The sequence below is a fragment of the Condylura cristata genome, unplaced genomic scaffold (assembly GCF_000260355.1).
Source record: "Condylura cristata isolate star-nosed mole 26May11 unplaced genomic scaffold, ConCri1.0 scaffold00010, whole genome shotgun sequence".
NCBI classification, from domain to species: Eukaryota; Metazoa; Chordata; class Mammalia; order Eulipotyphla; family Talpidae; genus Condylura; species Condylura cristata.
Genome location: NW_004567111.1, coordinates 6,031,054 through 6,050,175, shown reverse-complemented (window position 1 = coordinate 6,050,175; position 19,122 = coordinate 6,031,054). Strand labels below are relative to the sequence as shown.

The window sequence follows — 19,122 nt, the reverse complement described above, 5'->3', positions numbered from 1 at the left end:
TGGCCCCGCTCAGGGTGGAGGCAGAGGCTGGTAGGGAGCCGAGAGAGCTGAGTCCACCCTCCGGTTAAGTGAGCGTGTTTGTGCTAAGCGAGGGAGACCTGAATGCCACCTACGGGCGCAGCTCCCGCCCGGGGCCAAGATCAAGGCCTTCTGCTGGCAGAAGCTGGGTGGTGAGTTCCCAGGGTGTGTGTTACGACACAGCGACCTTAGAGACCTTTCCGCCTGTGCTCCCGGGAGCTCTTTTCCCTGGAGCTGGTCTCTGGCTGAGTTGCTGGGGTTTTCTCGGCCAGAGAATAAGAACTTTGCGGGGGAAGAACACGAAGCAGGTTTCACTGAGTCCAAGGACGGCCTCGACCTGTCCCGCCTGCCTGCCGAAGCGCAGGCAGCAGCTTTTGTCTGAAATCTGTCAGCTGGTCTTTGGGGGGGGCGGGGGTCCTGGGGTGGGCTCTCTTCCTCTCCCTGCCCGCCTCCCCCAGGTGGCCCCGCTGTGGGCCGCACGTGCTCCAGGTGTCCCTCACGGCTGCTCTGGGGACCTGCACTGCCAAAGGGCTTCCACGCCCGGAGAAGTCGTCCCTGTCCCAGCCCGCTCACGGCCACCGGTGCCACGCGGCTCGGGGCGGGGAACCTCGCGGTGACCATCCGCTGGGCCTCTTGCAGCTGGAGGAGAAGCTGCCGTTAGCTCAGAATCTGCACGCGCTCTCCAGCTCTGACGTAACAGTCTCCCTCTTCTCTCCCCTTCCCCTTGTCCTTTCTGCTCCCACCCCAGGCCCTGCAGAGCGCCAGCTCCACCCTCAGAGACGGCGCCGAGTCCCCGGGGGCCCAGCGCGGCCGGCGGACCCAGGAGCCGCTCGCGTCCCAGGACCCGGGCAGGCCGCCCGCCAGCCCCGCTCCACGCCGCAGCCCAGGGGGTAACAAGCAGGCCGACGGAGCCGCCCCGGCCACGCCGGAGGAAGAGGAGGAGGTCGTTAAGGATAGGACCCAGCAGAGTAAAGCTCAGCCCCCGCAGCCAAGCACAGGTCCAGCATCCCGGGCCACTCGGGGCAGCAGCGCCTCCATTCCGTTCATTGACTGCAGTGACGTAGATAGCGAATACGACCTGCTCAGGGAGCCCGCGTCCCGGTCGCGCGCCCAGACAAATGACAATGAGGAGGGTGATGTGACCAGTGGTGTCTATCTGCTCTCCAGGGAGGAGAGGCGAGGAGGAGAGGCGAGGTGCAGGGCCTCCCCCCAGTCTGTGAAGTCGTCCTGGCCTCCTTCCAGAGAATTCCTCGATGACGATTCAGCAGACGTCACCTTTGATATTAGCGGGAGCCCCTGCCTCCCCAGACATAGCTCTCTGATAGACGAGATTTTCCAGGGCTTGAGCGCTCGCAGTCCCCTGAGCACCCCGTTGTCTCCCAGCAGCAGAAGCTCAAGTCCAAACAGGAGTTGGGACAGGACCGGGTCTCAGGGCTATATTTCGGGAAACGGGCAGGACCCGAGAGAGAGGAATCTGGGAGAAGACGATCTCCCCGGCCAGGGGCCTCTCCCCGAGCACTGCTCCCCGACCTCTCGCAGGCCATACTTGCGCCACCTTCGGAGTCCGTACAATAAGTCCGAGACAGACCCGCTCATCCTCAGCCAGGTGGCAGCCGCCCCGGAGGCCCTGGGGTACCTGGATGGCCGCGGGAGGGCGGGGCTGGCCGGCCTGGCTGGTTCGGAAGGCCGGGTGCTGGCTAACGGGGCGCCCCCGGTGGGCCCGATCTCAAAGATGCCCACCCTGCCCTCAGTGTGTGCCCTCAGCGGTGCGGGGGGCCAGCCGGCACCCCTGCACGCGACCCAGAGCTCCACCAGCAGTGGCACTGAGTCCGGCGAGTCAGACTGTGAGATGGGGAGCCCCTCGAGCCCGCACCTGATGTTCTGTAACCCCGGGGCGCTCGGCTCCCCTCCCATGCCCAGAAGTAAGGACTCCTTGGGTGGCCTGCGTCTGCGTGAGGAGCGAGAGGAGGAGGACTGAGGTTAGAAGTCGCGTGTGGAAGTCTTGGCCGCCGGGAGTCAGGTGTCCAGGGTTTCAGTAGAGATGATGTGTTCTAGTGACACGTTAATTTGTAGTCAACATTTGTGAGAAAGTTTGGGACAGGCGCATGTTTGACTGTAGAGGGCCTGCCTAGCTTCTAAAACGCCCAAGAAAAACAAAACTTGCTTTCCGAAATAAGGTGGACAAGATAAGCAGCACATCGTGATCAAAATGCCAGGAGCAGGTTTATCTCTCAGGGTGAAGCCTGGGAAGATGGTCTTTGTTCCTAGCCGATCACGTGTCCGGTCGGTTCCTGCTGTGTCTGATTATGTCCATCACCCTCCCCTTGCCTGGGTGTTGGGGCTGACTGTCGTTGAGATTCCGGGAAAGGTGTCTGTTTCACTTTCCCCCCCTTCTTTAAGAGGAGGGCTGCTTTTCTGTGCCTCATCAAATGAGAAATTGACAAAATTCAAGGCCAAATGTAAGTTGATTGTTTGCGGAGATCAAGTGTGGGTGAAATCGTAGTCAAGAATAATGAATATTTCAATGGGCAGAATTGGAAGCTATTCTCTTGTGATTTCGCATAAAAGTTCGAAAGGTGGTCAGCTCTTTGTGATCTGAACTTGCATGGGGTGGCTGCTGTGCTTTGGGTTTGTCTTGGTGGGTCAAGTTAAAGTTTTGTTTTGATAAGTGTGACCGGCGGCCAGGATCTCAGTCAAGCACAGAAATGCTTCTGAGCGATGATGCAAGGAAAGGAAGACCTTGCGGTAGCGCTGTTGTCCAGGAGGTGGGCCTGCCCGCGTCACGCCTCGCGCAGAGAAGGACCGCTCTTTGGTGTGTGCACACAGTGACGCACACGCATTCTTACTTTTCTCACTCTTGTGAACGGTGACTTCCAGATGTTTTCCTGTGCGGGGAAAAACGAAGGTGTATGCAGTGAGAGGTTTGATTTCTTTTTAACTCTTGCGCACCTGTGCCAGTGCCTTCACCCAGCGTTCCTGCCATTTGAAAGGAAGAACCCGGTGTAACTTGCATTGTGTCGTGGCCTTAGCTGCACTTTGGAGCCACCTGGGACTTTCTCACGTGTAGTGATGCCTGGGTCCTGACCCTAGAAATTTGAATCTCATTAGTGCCATGTCGATTACCCAGATGGATCTGCCGACAGCCAGGCCCACTTCTCAGCAGGTGTAATCGCCTTTCCAGACTCTAGTAGAAGATGCTGAAAACGATAGCTAATTATTGGACTCGCTTACTGAGTTAAGTATCACAAATGAAATGCTTTTCTTAATGACTATTATTTGGTACTTTTCAGTCTTTGGTACTTTTCTAAGAAAGATAAATTGTGGAATGACATTTTTGGATCCCAAGTCACTGCAAAGTTGTTGAAAAGAGTTGTAGCAATGCAAGACCCCGGCTCGTGCTGTGCCGGGGCCTCGCTCAACTCACGTGGTTAGGTTCTCTCTCACAGGGAGAGCGTGGCATGCTGAGGAAATTGTGTAGAATTTGGCAGTGGGTGTCACGGATGGAAGCATTGACCGATCTTGCAGTTCACAAATGTTTATCTGTTCACATGAAATCAAGAAGCTGGTTTTGAAGAATATGAAAACTGAATCTACTTTTCTATAGACTTTTTGACTTTTCTTAATCATTTGATTCAGTGCATGATTGATGAATCAACCCGATTATTGTGTAGTCTGAGAGATGTTCATTGAAGTCATCTATTTATGTCTTGCTTTAGATTTCTCTATTGACCAGAATCATAGAATTTTAAAAGTAGAAAACCTTGGAACTCCTCTACAGTGACCCTTCTTTTTATGGATGAGAAATCCTGTCCTGACGAAGAGATTCACCTCTAGTGCATGACCAAGTGACAGCTAGAACCTTCCTCTGTAGACATCAGCTTTTTACTCTGTGACATTGTATGCAATAGGATCTTTTGTGATTCGGTATTTTAACTTGAGAATCTTGTATGGGTTACTAAGTAAAGTCTTGTGGATACCAGATTCCTGTAGACTTGAATCAGGCAACTACAGTTCCTGATAGGTAGGAAGTACCTACTGTTTTTTTACATCGTGGGGTTTTGCAGTTATAACATGTATTTGCAGCTTCTGTTTGGAGTTAGAAAAAGATGTCTATTTGCTATATCTTTAGTCAAATGTCAGTTAAGCAGAGTCACATTTGAAATCCTGTGGTTTCCTTGTGAAGGTGATTTATCCAGATGAGTTTTTTTTATCTCTAATTATGCAGCAGTCTGGTAATAAGGTATGAATGAGTGATGTGTATTAGTTGGCCTGCGTAGAATGCAAATCAGCTGTCAACCTCCACAGCAGAGAAGTCTCCTAAAGGGTTGAGTTTTATCAAAAGTGTTTTTAAAAGCATCTGATCAGCGGAGGTGGCCCGAGTCCTCGAGGTTCTTGCACCAGCGCGTGCCTGCCTTCCTGCGGCTTGCCCGGATGTAGGAAAGCAGCAAGCAAGCCAGCGTGACGGATGGTGCCATCAAGACGGGACAGTTTGTTCAAACACCGCATGTCCTAAAGAACTCCGCCTTCACCGATAGGTTCTAGGGGAGCAAAGATTGTAGGAGAGGGTAGCCTGGCCTGTTGACGTGCTGTGGTTTCCCTGTGCGCAGAGCTCAGGGAAATGACCAGCCGTCACCAGCCCACCTTCCACACCCCCAGGTCTTTACTGGCCTCGCAGTCACATTGAGGGGTGAACGCAGGGTGTGGAGGGGACCACAGCCCACAGGGAGACCGGGCCGCGCGCAAGTGAGGAAGAGGTGGCAGAGGTTAGAGGCTAATGAGTCCTTCAGGTTTCCAAAGATGTTCCCCAGACCTGTCCCCCAAATTTCTCTAGTCCAGTAGCTAGAGGAGAAATACCCCACATCACCCAGGACCCCAGTCTTGAGCTGATGACGACTCCGGGAAATGGCGTCTTCGGGCCTTCGGCTGGAAGACAAACCATAAATGGAAACAGAAATCATTGTGCTCCTCAGGGCTGCCCAGGGTTCCTTGACTCATATTTCTTCTTGTTAGGTAGTATATCAAAATATGTACCCTGTAGACCCTTCTGTGGTTGATTTTGTTGCCGCTTGTTCAGGATACAATAAAAAAGCAAGAAATTCTTTGAGCATGAAGAAATACATTTAATGAGTTCCAGAACTTAAAAACGTATCGTTCTGGCCCCATTAACGGTCATCTGTAGGCCACTGACGTTATTTTATGAGACAGGCATTTAATTAGAGGAAGTCTGTGGGCCAGATTCTTCCCACACATGTGATTCATCTTGGGGACTTTCTCAGCCATCTCTCACTCCATTGTGCCACGTGGCTTGCCCTTAAAATGGGATTGCTTTTGACTTTATTCTCAAGAACTTCTCCAAAGATTCAAATCATGCCGGGCTAAAAATGCCAGGCCCGCAGAACTGAACTGCAGCGTGAGCCTCTTGCTGAAAGCTTCACGTGGGCAGTGCACCGGGCCCAAGTGAATGAGAAGCCGCACTGGCCTCTCGGCCCTCTCATCACTGAGATGTGTCTTGCCCAGTCATTCCTAAAAGAGGAGGAAATTGAAGTACTTAATTCTCTTTCTGAAAGGTCGTTTAAAACGGCGCGCACAGGTCTGCAGTCTGAGTACACATGCGCTCACCAGCTTTTCCATTTAAAATGTAACTCCACATTTCCACTCAGAAGTGTGCAGGCCACCTGTCACCATTCATGCCGTTAGGCTGCAAGCAGGCTCAGCCTTAGACTGAGAAATTTGGGGCGCCCTTCATCGTTAGGTCGCCTGGGACTGGATTTGCCCCCATCTCGGCCACACCTCTCTGCAGAGACCCTGTTCTCATTAACCTGCCTCTCAAGGGAGCTCAGTTGTATCCCCAAGCCACACTATTCTCTGGATGCTCCCCCTTGCCGTCTGCAGTCGTCAAGGGTTTCGTTACCTTCTGTCTGGCCTCCGGTTTCAATACCAGCATAGTGCTGAGCGTTTACAAGTCAGACACAAAGCCTTCTATGCAATCCCCACGAATGTTTCTCTGAACCCTGAGGAGGTTATTAGCCTCTGCAGGTAACCCGCTGCTGGGAGCTCTTGGAAGAGTTTTACCCGCAGCCATGTCAGGCAGATCCATGAGAACATTTGGAAGCAGAGGGACGAGGGAGCCGACTTCTCTGAGCAGCGAGTGATTAAAGAACTTCGGTGACATGAAAAGAATTTACTGGCGCTGCTCTGTCCTTGTTAGTTTAATTCCATCTGTTTCTGTTCAGTGGAGTGAAACTTAATCCAGGGAACCAGATCCTCTAATGTACTCTGCTACATACCTCTAACACCAGTTGTTGGGACTTCCAGCGAAGCCATGACTTTTAGACCAAAATAAGTCTGCTGCTTAATGTAGCAGTTGTTTTTATTAAAAAATAGGATAAAAAGCAAAAAACATCCCTATGTATCCATGCTGCTCTGGTTGGCCCTGTGGGCATCAAGGAACAGAAAGAAGGGAGCTGTTTGGGGACGTGTTTGGAAGGGGCTAGGGACTGTTTCCTTGAGTTTTCCAAGTAGTTTTCCCTGTGAGCAAAATCTGTAAATGCTGGTTTTATGCCAGGTAAATGCTTCGGAGGAGGTAGGTGGGAGGAGTGTGTGTTTTAAGCTTTGCTTCATTGAATAAACAGCGCCGTCTCTCCAAAAAGCATAATGACTCTTCTCTTGAGGAACTTTTTCATCTTTTCCAGTGAAAGCCATGAAATGCCCTGGTGGAACTTAGGTAGCATTAGAAAGCCTTCTATTCCTGCAGGCGTTAGACACGGACTAGCCTGTGATTTGTTCGGGACAGTTCAGTGCGGATGGTCTGAATGACACAGACGTCACAGCTCGGCAGGGAACCAGCTGTACCCTGCTCTTGGCTCTCAGTGTTGGATTCTGACTTCCGATGGAGGCAGCTCATTTTGCATCTTTGTGCCGCTTCCAGATCTGGTTACTCTGATTCTTGGTGTGACTTCATAGTTGAAAATAGGCAGGATTACAGGTCAGCTGTTGACACAGATACCTGATCTGATGGGCAGTTGACCGCTGGTGGAAGAGGTGAAAGCCAGGCGAGTGCTTTCAATGCAATTATGGAAATGGTTCTGGAAGATACTTGAGCTTGGGGGCCAGGTGCAACCTCTCAGAACATTGCCTCCTTAGAAGAAGTTGCTGCAGGATGTAACTAAAGCAAGGGCTGGGGGAGGGAGAGAGGAGGCCACATGCCTGAGCGTGTCAGAGAGCGCGTGCACATTGAGCAGAGGATGGCGTGTGTGAGAGAGAGAGCACATCGAGCGAGGATCCCTCTTCCTTTGAGCAAGAGCTGAAGTGTGTAGTGGTCAGTGTTGAGGCTGGTGCTTCTACTTGATCCTGAGGCTGGCTTGTTAACTGGGTCTCAAGCAGAAATACTAGAAGGGTCGTGGGGAGCTGTGTGCCTAGCGGTAGGCTTGTCATGCATGACTCAGATGAACTCGCTAGTCCGTGAAACTGAACTAACGCTCCCTTCCCCTGGGCTGAAGGTTCCTTTGTAAGGAAAATAGCACTTGCCATCTGCCTGCAGTGATTTCTAGAGTGACCAAAGCTAGGCTTTCCTTAGTGAAGAAAGCTGCTTGCTTCCCATGCACCGCCCCGGCGAGGTCCCTGCCCCTCACGCTCACCCCCTTTCTGCCTGGAAAGTTGCTGTGAAGCCCTCACTAACCAACTCTCACAAGCTTGGCCTCTGATTAATCCGATTCCTTTCTGTTCTCTCCGTGTGTTAATTAATACTACAGATAAAATATTTCATTAAAAATTTCTAATACACCGAATCAGTTTTCAAATAGAAAGACTGGGGACTTCATGCTCATTTTTGTCATTTGTTTAATAAATTTGAGAAAACATTTTTCTGTTGTTCCATTGTATGCACTTTGTCAGCATGTATCTCTAGGGTGGAGGCTTCCTTCCAGCATTCTGTCTGCCCTCAAAGCATGGCGGCCTTCTGTTCCTGCATTTGGGGCACAGTCCGATGTCTTTATTTTCACACTGCTAAATACCAGTTTGTACTTGGAAGGCCCGTTTCCTCTAGAATATGGTGACCCTGGTCTCCATGCAGCACGCGTCCACCCAGGCCCGGGACGCCATGCCGGCGGGGACACGGGTGGGGACACAGAGGTGACCGGGGTGCCCGAATTTCTGAGTTCACCTCCCCGCCCTGGGAACTCTGGCCGTGCCTGGGGCTCGGGCCCTCTGGGACGCCAGCAGGGTCACTGTAGGGGAGGGGTCATGGAATCGGGGAGCGTCTGTGGCCGGAGTGTATTTGGGAGCTTGGACATCTTCCCCCGGGGTTGGCGGCTGGGTTTGAATGGGGCCATCTGTTCAAACAGAGTGGAAACCTTCCATAGCGCTACTGCAGAGGGGGGTTAGTGGTTGGAGAGGGGAGGTACAGGCCAGAGGGGCTCGGGAAGACCTGGCCCAGCTCACTGGCTTCTCATGGCCAGTAGCTGCTTTAGCGCGGGTGGAACCCCCAAATACAGGCCCTCACAGGTGCTGTCCGGTTTCCTCTGCTCCCACGGCCCGCATGCAGCATCTCAGTAAAGCATGGACCTGCAGCCCGGGCAGGTTCTGGCTTCCCCACTAACAGTGAGCTTGGTGCTGCCTGCAGCATGGACGGCCTCGCTCGGGTCACAGTGTGCATGGTGCTGCTAGCTCTCGTTAACCTTAAACTGAAGAGGCTTTTACTTGTCCTAACAGGTATCTCGCTCTAAAAACTGTGCATTGTAACTGTTCTTTCCCACTGATGGCTGAAGCCTTGTCCGAGTACAAGATGGTATTTTTCATTGGTATGAAGCACCGTGTTCTCCAGCCCAAAGCCTGCCGCCTCCACCATCACTATGTTCAGACAAAGGAGAGCTCCTCTGTCTTGTCCCCATACGCGAGAACAAGTCAGTGCACTCGCCATCATTTTTCCCATGCGTAGCATTTCCTTTTCTTTTTCTGCCCATTGCATCGCTGTTGTTTTCCGAATTGCTTCATGACCAACAGCGAAGTCGATGTTGAGTTGCTTGTAACACTTTTCTTGAAGGAATTTGGCCTCAGAAGCACGTGTGCCGTGTGCCTTAGCCACGACAACCCGAGTGATCCAGAAGAGGCTAATGCGCTGGGTTGCGAACCCTGTGTCTGGTTCTCTGTGGAATGTTGTCACTGCGATTAAACATTGTTCGCTTTTTCCACACAGCCCATCGGGGTGGGGTGAGCTTAGTTTCAGGCTGGAGTGAGAAGCTGCCCTTACTGAACACCCAGTGCTCAGTGCGACACTGACAACTGGTTTTCAAAAACTGACAACCTCCAGAGAGAGTTCATTGTATTCTATTTTAAGAGGTCACTGTAGGTTTTAAAAAGAGCCTTTCAGCAGATGGATGACAACCCCATATGTAGTATCTTCTCTACGCGTGCCTTCAAAGCAGGTTCTGGGTACACAGAGATAAAAACTCCCATTTTAGAACCAAATACCAGGAGACCGGTCATGATTGCTAAGTGGCATGTAGACATTTAAAGAAATACAGCCAAATAAATAGCTGTTTGTGGGAACTGTTGTAGAATCAGCTAAGATAAATTTTAATAATTGCACTTTAGACATTTTTACAAAGCAGACTTGAGAAAGCATCTGTAGCCTCATTTTCATCAGTGTCCTCATTCTCAAATATTTAAACACTTAAGAAGCCAACTTGGGTTATGCCTCTTTGTAATTGTCAAGTTTTTTCATGCCCTCCTTGACAGGAAAAAACAATCTGAAAAACGGACATGACCAATTTATTGACCCATTGAAAATACAAAACAGGGCTAAGTGTTTTAAACAGTATTTTTTTTAACTTGAACAATGCTTTAGAAAATTCTCTCTTCCCAGATTTGCATGAGTTTGTTAACCCTCCTTACAGTGGGGACTCTGGCTGCCACTCGACGGCACCCCCTGCTCCCCCAGGTCTCCAGATGAAAACTCCCCCACCCCCACCCCCACAGAGGGGCCTGAGTTGGCTTGTTTATCACGACCTGTGTGACCTCTGCTGAGGGGCTGGCCCAGAGGATGCGGCCTGGATGCTGCACAGAAGCTCCACCAGTTCCCAGGCCAGGTAGTACATTGAAATCCATAAATGTGGCCACGCTCATTTGAAGTCTCACAATTGTTTGTGCCACAAGAATGTGCACATTTAAAGGGATTTTAAAAAGCAAGTATCAGCCTCCTAGGAGAGCAGGCGACTGAGTGTGTCCCCAGGCCATGGGGTGACATAAACTCTGTCTTCTAGACAGATTAGTGGTAGGGAAGAGGGTCTGGAAATCATTTGGAAGAGGTTTTTGAGAGTTGGTATCTGGAACTATAACTGAATGCCTAAAAAAAATTATTGAGATAGGAAAAGTAAAGTCTAAAAATATTTCAGACACATCTAGACTTTGAGGGGATGGTAGATCTTTTTCTCATCTCTTTAAACTTCTACCTACTGCCTTAATGTCCAGGTGCTTTCTCAGACGATCCCCCAAAATTGTTCACCTAGAGTCCCTTGATAAAAGAAACTCTTTTTGTGTTCATTTGTCATAAAGGAAAAAAAATGAACAGACCCAGGCATGAGTAGGTCCAGTGAGCAGCGGTCACTGCTCCTCTCGGCCCAGGCTGTGGTCCGAGCTGGTGACAGGCTGCACGAGGTGACCGGGCTTCCTGAGACCCTGTAAATCAAGCGGATACGTTTCCTCTGAACCACCACCCTGTCTGTTGGCTTTTTTGTAAAAGGGACAACTTCAGTGAAAACGGGCTCCGCGCACTTCTTAGCCCCTGGCTTCAGACCCCGCTCTGCCAGCTGCCAAGCGTGGGCCCACACAGACCCCGGTCGCTATGAGCCACGGTCCACACTGGCGCAAAGTCAGAAGAGCATTTACTCACCAAGCTCCCAGATTCTCCTCATTGCCCTCCTCAGCACATGTAGGTCATGACGATGGTAAACGAGTCGCTGGTTTTGTTGGTATCTCGTCCCCTGTGCATTTTCAAAGTCTGGAGTAGATTCTCTCGCCAGGGGAGAAAACAGCTGTTTTTGCATGAATGCAGCTCAAATCAGCAAACTGGAGCTTCAGGGTTTCAGACCTTTCTTTTCTGTGAGTTGCTGATGGGTTTCGAGGCCATGCTGTTTGGGGATCCGGCGCTCATGGCCTCAGTTCACACCAACCACCCCCTTCCCTTCTTAGGCCTGGTGAGAGGTCACACAGCCAGCTGAAGGAGTCCACAGTGGAGGGGCTCGGCGGCCTGGTTGGGGTCCTTCCCCAGGTCACATGCTGCTCATGCTGCGTGGGGCCTTGCTCTCATGTCCGGGTGCCCCCAAGCTGTGCCCCGGGCCACGGCTTGGCATGGAGCTCACTGTCACCTGCGCCAGGTGCTGCCACGTGTCTCCACGTGGCATACGTTGTCGGCGTCTTTGACATGTGACCTGCCTCTTAGCAGGCGGCACCTCTCCTGGCACTGCTCGCTTGTCCTCAGTCTGTTCCACGTGGACGCGCCCTGGGGTGTCCCAAGGGTAGTGGCTTATGGCCGATGGGCAGTGGGAGGGATGGTCCTTGAGCATGTGGCCATGTGGCCCTGTTTCTCCCTCGTCCTGGGGCGCCTCTCGGGCACCACCCCCACTGCTTCCTGCAGCCTCTAACTGCTTTTTATCCCTGGCTCCATCTCTTTCCACGCTGAGGTGAATGCTTTGCTCCACATCACTGCAAAGTCAAGTCCGAGCATGGCCCCTTAGAACGGCCTCCTGGCCGCACGCAGCTGCGAGCTGAAGTTAAGCCCCCGGGTCGCCAGGCTGCGCGGACGACTAAAGATACCTCTTCCGAAGCGCCTCGCAGATGCATGATTTGTTTTCAGCCCCAGAATTTCTCTTTTCTAACTCTTACTTGTAGTGATAACATTTGTCTCTTTTGTGACTTTTTTTTTAAAGAGACTAGAGTAGCACCTTGAAACAACTGCAGTTTTCTGTGTCAACTCTTTCTGCCTGACGAGTTCTGATTTTGCAAATCATTGTACTCAGTTGTGCACTAGTGTCAATAAAATTGACATTTGTGAAGCAATTTCTGGCCTTTTTCTCCGGGCGGTGCTGGGTCTGGTGGCGCGTGGGGTGACTGGGTCTTTGCTAACACCAGAGCTTCATGCCAGTGGCATATGTGTGAAGATTTAAAAATGGGTTTTTAAAACACTAACTTCTTAAGCCTGCCCTCTGCTTACTTTTCCTAACCTGTTCTGAAGGATCATTGCACTGACCCATGGCGGGTGCAGGACATCTGCTTTTGTTGTTTTCCCAGGAGTGGTGGCTCTTCAGGCCTGTGTGGGAGACCCGGCTTGCTGCTCAACCTGGGCGGGGGCGGCGGCTGGACGTGGTTTCTCCAGCCCCGTCAGGCCAGGACTACGGTCACCACCCTACTTCCTCAGCTCCATTCTACCTGTCCTATCTTGTGACTCAAAATGGATCTGAGTGAATCCCGAGGGAGAGGATAGAGGTCCAGAAAATGGGGTTACGCTGCAACACCCCACTTCACCTTCCTCTCAGAGACCCTTGTTAGTGTGCGAGTAGCAAGGAGCCTCAAACTGGAGAATGGAGAACGCACTGATGCTGTCGTCTTTTGGGGTGGCCACAGCCCGGGGCGGGGGGTGCTGACCCTTGTTTACACTGGTGGTGGCAGATCGCCTGAGGATGGCAGAGGGCTTAGGTCAGATGCAGCGGGCAGAAGCTGATTTTGCAACGTCCCATTTAGCTCTCACGGGTCGAGGTATTGCTATTTGCAAAATCCTGTTGGCAAAGGGTTTCATCTGCGTTGACCACAGCCCGTGTTCACACTGGGGGTCCCACGTGGCCACGTGATTGAACATGGTGTCCTTTTCAGAGGAGTCATGACGGACCTGTCACTTTTTGACTCACCCAGGGGCGTTGTGCTGACGTAATTGCCTCCAGCTTTGCATGATCACTTTGCCTCACTTTGCATGTACCTGTGACGCGAGTGTTTCTGTTCCAAACAGTGAGACGCGTGGAGTGCGCTACCAGGTACCCACCAGCTCGCTCTGTCTGTAGAATGGGGAGGCGGTGCTTTCTTAGCGGTGGCCGTTGCTCCCCAGACATAGTTGGGGAGCCGTGTGCCTCATAGCTTCTCGGTAGCCTAGTTCCGTTTTCTAGTCACTCCCCACGTCTCCTCGTGATAGCGATTCCATGTCATTCTTAGAAGCGCGGCGCTAGTTAGGACATGAAGACGCTCTCGGGGCTCCCTGTGCTTCTAACTGTTGCTGTCTCACCCCGCCCCCCCCCCCCGTTCCGTCACTGAGGCTTCGTTGAGTTAATGCTAGCTGGGTGTCCGGGAGGCGGCCGCCGCCATTAAACCAGATAACTGGACGGCGGGGAAGAGCCTCCTTTGCTCTCGGGCAGTCAAGGCTGTAAAGATTGGAAAAGGCCAACGCTGGCCGTAGAAGCAGGTCCCGGCAGAAGTTACTTTCTTTTCTTTAACACGTCTCGTCCCCCACACAGGCTCCCAGACGGGCAGTCCTCACTTGTCAGAGCTGTCCATCAGCTCACAGGGAGGAGCTCTGCCGCCCCACGTCATCCTGTCTCCCACTCTGAGCCCCAACACCAAGCAGGCGTCGCCCCTGGTCAGCCCGCTGCTCAACGACCAGGCGTGCCCCCGGACCGATGACGAGGAGGAGGGCCGCCGCAAGGTGGGGCCCCTTGCCCCCCCGCCCCCTACACACCTGCCCCATTCCTGGGCACCCACACCCTCAGCCCAGCTCCAGGACAAAGGCCACTGCCGCTCCCCTTGCAGCTCTTTCCTTGAAGGCTGCTTCCCTCTGCTGCTGCACTAATGCCCTTTCCAGGTGCCCGTTTCACGGGATCGTTCTGGGTGGTGGTTGCTGGGTTGACTCATGAGGGTCCTGGCCCCGGGACAATAGTCACATGGAAGAAACTAGACTTTCTCACCTTCAAAGTCCACTCCTCGTCTGCATCCTCTCCGCCCAGTGGGAGTCAGTAAGAGCGTATTTAGCCGCAGTCCCGGCTAACAGGACCGAGCTAGCCAGTATGGCTGTGAGCAGCATTTTCTTAGCAGGGGGCCTCCCGGCTCCGCCATGCAGCGTGACCCTCACGTCTTGTGTGCTTTCCCGGTTCTTGCAGCGGTTCCCAACCGACAAGGCGTACTTCATTGCCAAGGAGGTGTCCACCACCGAGAGGACTTACCTGAAGGACCTTGAAGTGATCACCTCGGTAGGTGTCCCAGTTCTCCAGGAGCAGTGAGTCACCTCATTTTTTCTCAATCAGTGCTCAGCATCAGGAGAGAAGCTGCATCTAATTAAATGCTGGCTTCTCGCGCCCCAGTTAGAAGGGCTTTTTGTCCTAGGTGATGAGATTAGACACAAACAGTGTATTTGCATAAGAATATGTAAGGTTTTTTATACTTGTGCTTTTTTTTTTTTTAAAGGTTTATTTATTTATGCATCCAGATCTTGGGTACAGGTCAGAGGGAGGTGAGAGGATTCCCCAGAGACAGAGTGGGGAGCAGAACAGGTGCATCCACTGAAGTACACTGCTGAGGGGACCAGCGGGCGGGTCAGGCCAGGTCTGCTGTGCCACTCAGCTCCCTGGCTGGGGGTCAAACTCGTGCTGTGGTAGCTTCATAGTGCTCAGCTTTAACCCGTTGTGCCACCAGGGAGGGCCCTAGCATTGCGCTTTAAGTGCAAAGAGAGGAAGTTTCTGAAGTGGAGGAGTTGAAATGTTCCTGAGAGCGTGCACGGGACTCCGGGTCTGCCTGGTCAGCTGCTGCTGCCTGGGTTGTTTGAGGGAGAACTCTGAGATAAAAGAAGCCTCCTTTCCTGGCTGGTAGTAAATTGTGCTGAGCCAGCAAGCCTGCCAGAAGGCTGCTTTTCAGTATTTTCATCAGTCCCAGAAGCAAATGCAGCCTGCAGCTGTGTCTCTGTCCCCTGGCGGCCCCGCGGGTGCAGGCGTAAGTAGCCTCAACTCTGGGAGAGGAGTGGCTGTGTGTGGCGGCCCTGGCCTCCTCCCTGCGGTTCAGCCACCGTTGTGCTCAGCGTTTTGGTTTTTTTTATATATATATATAAATATATATATATTTTTTTTTTTTTAAAGATTTATTTATTTGTACAGAACTGGGGTACAGGCCAGAGATGTGAAGGGTGAGAGGCTTCACCAGAGACAGAGTGGGGAGCAGAACAGGCAGATCCACAAAGTACACTGCTGAGGGGAGCAGCGGGCGGGTCAGGAGAGGTCTGCCGCGCCCTGTGGGTCACCTCCGGGACAGGCGGGGATCGAACTCATGCGGAAGTGGCTTAAGCTTCTTTGTGCTGTGCTTTAACCCGCTGCGCCACCAGGGAGGGCCCTATAAGTATATATTTTTTAAAGATTTATTTATTTGTGCATACAGAACTGGGGTACAGGCCAGAGGCTCAGGGGTGGCGAGAGGCTTCACCAGAGACAGAGTGGGGAGCAGAACAGGCAGATCGACGAAGTCCACTGCTGAGGGGAGCAGTGGGCAGGTCAGGCGAGGTCTGCCACGCCATGTGGTCACCTCCGGGGCAGGCGGGAATCGAACTCATGAGGAAGCGGCTTTAGATTCTCAGTACTGTGCTTTAACCCGCTGCACCACCAGGGAGGGCCTGTGCCCAGCGTTTTAACAGAGGCGCCAAGATGGCAAGTGTCCGCGGGACGAGCCCGAGGGAGCGAGCCAGTGGTCACCGGAAACTGGCCAGCGTGGGGTTTCCATGGGCGTCTCAGCAGCCCCGTAACAGATTCCTGGTGGCTTCTACCACGGATTGGTAGTAGAGTCCAGGAGGCAGGAGCAGGGGAGGGGGGGCTTCTCACCCCCTCTGATGGGAGCGGGCAGCAGCAGGAGGCCGGGGCTCCCCACAAGCCCCCAGCCCAGGTCGCCCCTGCCTCACGCCACCCCCGGGCTTGGCCCCACGACGGTCCACCTCTGAGCACCTCCCCTTTTCTTCCCAGTGGTTTCAAAGCACAGTGAGCAAAGAGGACTCCATGCCCGAAGCTTTGAAGAGCCTCATCTTCCCGAATTTTGAACCTTTGCACAAATTTCACACAAATTTTCTCAAGGAGATCGAGCAGCGACTGGCCGTGTGGTGAGTGTAACCGCGTCTGGTTATTGTCTCCCTCCCCAGACCCTCCTCCTCGCCCGCTGTTGCTGTGACTGCCAAACAGCTCGGGAAACGGGCTGCAGCAGGTCGGCCTTCAAGCGACTCTCAGTTAAGTGCAACGTGCACTGAGGTCACCCGCTTCGCCCCCTCGATTTACCCTCCCCCAATGCATTTCCTTGTGATACTGAAACGGGTGTCAGACAATGAAGACAGTTTGTATGCTGAGGGGACGCAGCAGGTTATAAAGAGGAGGGGCAGATAAGAGACTCTCTGAGGTGTTGGCAATGTTTCACTCACGGCTGCCCCAGGCAGTCCCTTGGGAAGCCTGTCTGCAGCAGCCCGCACACACTGGCCGTGACTCTAGGAATTTACCTTAAGACAGTGTACTTTCATACATGAAATGACACGTCAGAGAGATCCAAAGGTTGGGAGTCACCTACCAGTCGTGCCTAGCAGATCAGTCAAACGCGCCGTTGAGTGTGTCCAGCAAACTCAGAATGAAACATTAACCTGAGAGGAGAAGCGTGTGTGTGCTTAGTGCCAAACGCGAGCTCTGGCTCACCCTTGCTTCAAGTCGAACCTTTTACAGGAAACTCCAATTGTTTAAGACCATTGCAGGTAAACACGGGGTGGGGCGGGGGGATTGACTGTACTAAACATGAATGTGAAAATATCAGGAGAAGAATAGCAAAAGCCTTCTGGGTTTTCGACACAAATGAAAATCACTTACTGTGCCCTCTCTGCCGATTGGAAACTGATTTCCCGTGGTCTCGGAGGCATTTAGGGACTCCCTCGGGGGTCGGAGGAGCCCCAGGAGACCCGGGCCAGGGGATCTCATGCCAACAGGGCCGCACCCTGGACCGAGCAGGAGAGCTCGGTCACCCGCGGTGTTTTCCAGTTCATGGGAGGCGGTTCCTGCGCGGTCCTCCCCGGGAGTAAGGTCCTCCCCGTGACAGGAGGGGAGGCTTTGCTGAATTGCCCCAGGGAGGAAACAGCCAGGAAGGAGAAATGGCAGGTGTGAAGTGGGCCTCACTTGCAAAGGGGGGCGATTGGAAACTGCGAGCTGTGAGTGTGAGAGGACTTTTATCAGTGTTAAAAAACAAAACAAAACAAAACTCGACGAACTCTTGTTTTTACCTTCCTAAACTTTCCCTGGAAAGTCCTGTTGCGTGGCGTGTCCTGTGCGTGGCCTCATTCATACAAAGGTGAATGTTGTGACCTCAGGGTGGGGTCCAAGACCTTGCGGGCTGTGCCTTGTAGAAACTCACCGCGCAGATTGCTTTGCGCTGATTTAAGCAGAAACCCCCACACCACCGTGGGCTGGGGCCCCTCGAGCTGGTACCCCCACAGCAGTTCCAGAGGGCCCGGTGGCATCCCCCACTGGCACAGACCTGCGAGCCAGCGTGGAGGCTGTTGCCTGCAGAGAGCATCTGGCTCTGGGGATTCGCGCCAGGCTCACGCCCTCACATCCGACTTCACAGTTGCTTACAAAATCGAGGTTTTACTGAGGTTTTACACGCAGATCCCAGAAGCACGCGGCAGACTGACCTGAGAGCAGGTGGTCAGTCTGGGGCTCCCTCAGCCAAGCCAAGCTGGTGACGTTTCCAGGAATAAATGTCAACGTCAGAGACTCAGTTCCGCCCCTCACGCCCTCCGGTGCATGCGGGGGAAGGTCTGGGCTGGGCTGGGGCAGGCGGACCGAGGGAGGACAAGCCCAGTGTGCAGCAGCAGGAGAGAAGCCGGTCGCCACCTGTCTCTCCACTCGCCGCTCATCACTGAAACCACCTGGAACTTTTGCAAACGCTTAGCCGTGGCCGCTGATAGAGCCGCATCGGAGTTTCCGAGAGGACAGCGGCGTCGGGGTGTTCTGAGACAACCTGGCCCCCCGTGGCACCAGGGCGCAGCCAGGCCTGGGCCGTGGCGGCCCGTAGGGAGAGACCAGAGCCGGAGCGCGACCTCCTGGGCGTCTCGGCCCAGCGCTCCTGCAGCGACTGTGCTCAGCTCTGAGGCTGACGGTGGAAATGGAGAGTAAGGGAAGGCGGGGAACTGGCCCTTCTCAGCTGTGCCTGCGGACGGCTTGAGGCAGTCTCCAAAGAGACGCCGTGTCCGAAGGTGGGAGAGGGTGTCCTGGCGCTGAGCGCCCCTGCGGGCATGACTCCCCGTGGCGGTCTCCTTCCGGTCTTGAGATGGGGTCGCCGCGCCTTCCGGCAGGTACTTATCAGTTGGGGAAACCCCAGACCCAGCTGTTTATTATTAGTCTCCTGGGTGGGGAGCTGCTAGCTCCTCCAGACCCCCCTAAAGCAGGTCGCGGGGTCGAGACCAGAAATGTGTCCTTTGAAAGGGCTTTGTGGGATGACTGTGAGGCTTTCCTGTTCCAGAACAGCGGATGTGGGGTGCTCCTGACAGCCTGAATGTCTGCGCTCCCTTGATCTGCAGTTCTCAGCCGGGTACAGCTTGTTTCTGGAGTCTGCAGGCAGTGAGCATGCGCCTGAGTGCCTGAGCCCAGGCTTCACCTGCTGGGCACTGTGCAGGCTCAGGGCTGGCAGGCACGTAGGCCCAGGCCCTCTCATGGGCATTATACCATGTCCAGTGTGGGCACAAGGCGTCACTGATCAGTCACTGGTCATTAATGCTGGCTAAGAAGGGACCAGCCTTGAATACATAAGTTCAGTGGAAAAAATGGGTCACGAGGAAGTTAATTTTTTTTTTTTTGAAGATTTATTTATGTATACAAAACTGGGGAACAGACCGGTGGGGGGGTGGTGAGGGGATTCACCAGAGACAGAATAAGGAGCAAAACAGGCAGACTGACTGAAACACTGTTGAGGGGAGCAATGGGGAGATAGGAGAGGTCTGCTGCGCCAAATGGGTCACTCCCTGGCCGGGGATTGAACTGGTGTTGCAGAGTCTGGGATAGTGCTGTGCTTTAACCTGCTGTGCAGCCAGGGAGGGCCCCCAAGGAAGCTTTTTTTTTTTTTTTT

At 53.2% G+C, this 19,122-nt stretch overlaps 1 protein-coding gene across 1 annotated transcript in view; it reads left to right on the top strand.

Annotated features, from left to right (window-relative positions):
* Positions 1-19,122, top strand: part of FARP1 (FERM, RhoGEF (ARHGEF) and pleckstrin domain protein 1 (chondrocyte-derived)) — a 225,041-nt gene that overhangs the window by 183,251 nt on the left and 22,668 nt on the right. The window contains exons 13-16 of the mRNA XM_004680293.2: positions 767-1,016; positions 13,515-13,702; positions 14,154-14,243; positions 15,993-16,126. Of these exons, the coding sequence (XP_004680350.1) occupies positions 767-1,016; positions 13,515-13,702; positions 14,154-14,243; positions 15,993-16,126 (662 nt within the window). The remainder of the gene's footprint in view (positions 1-766; positions 1,017-13,514; positions 13,703-14,153; positions 14,244-15,992; positions 16,127-19,122) is intronic.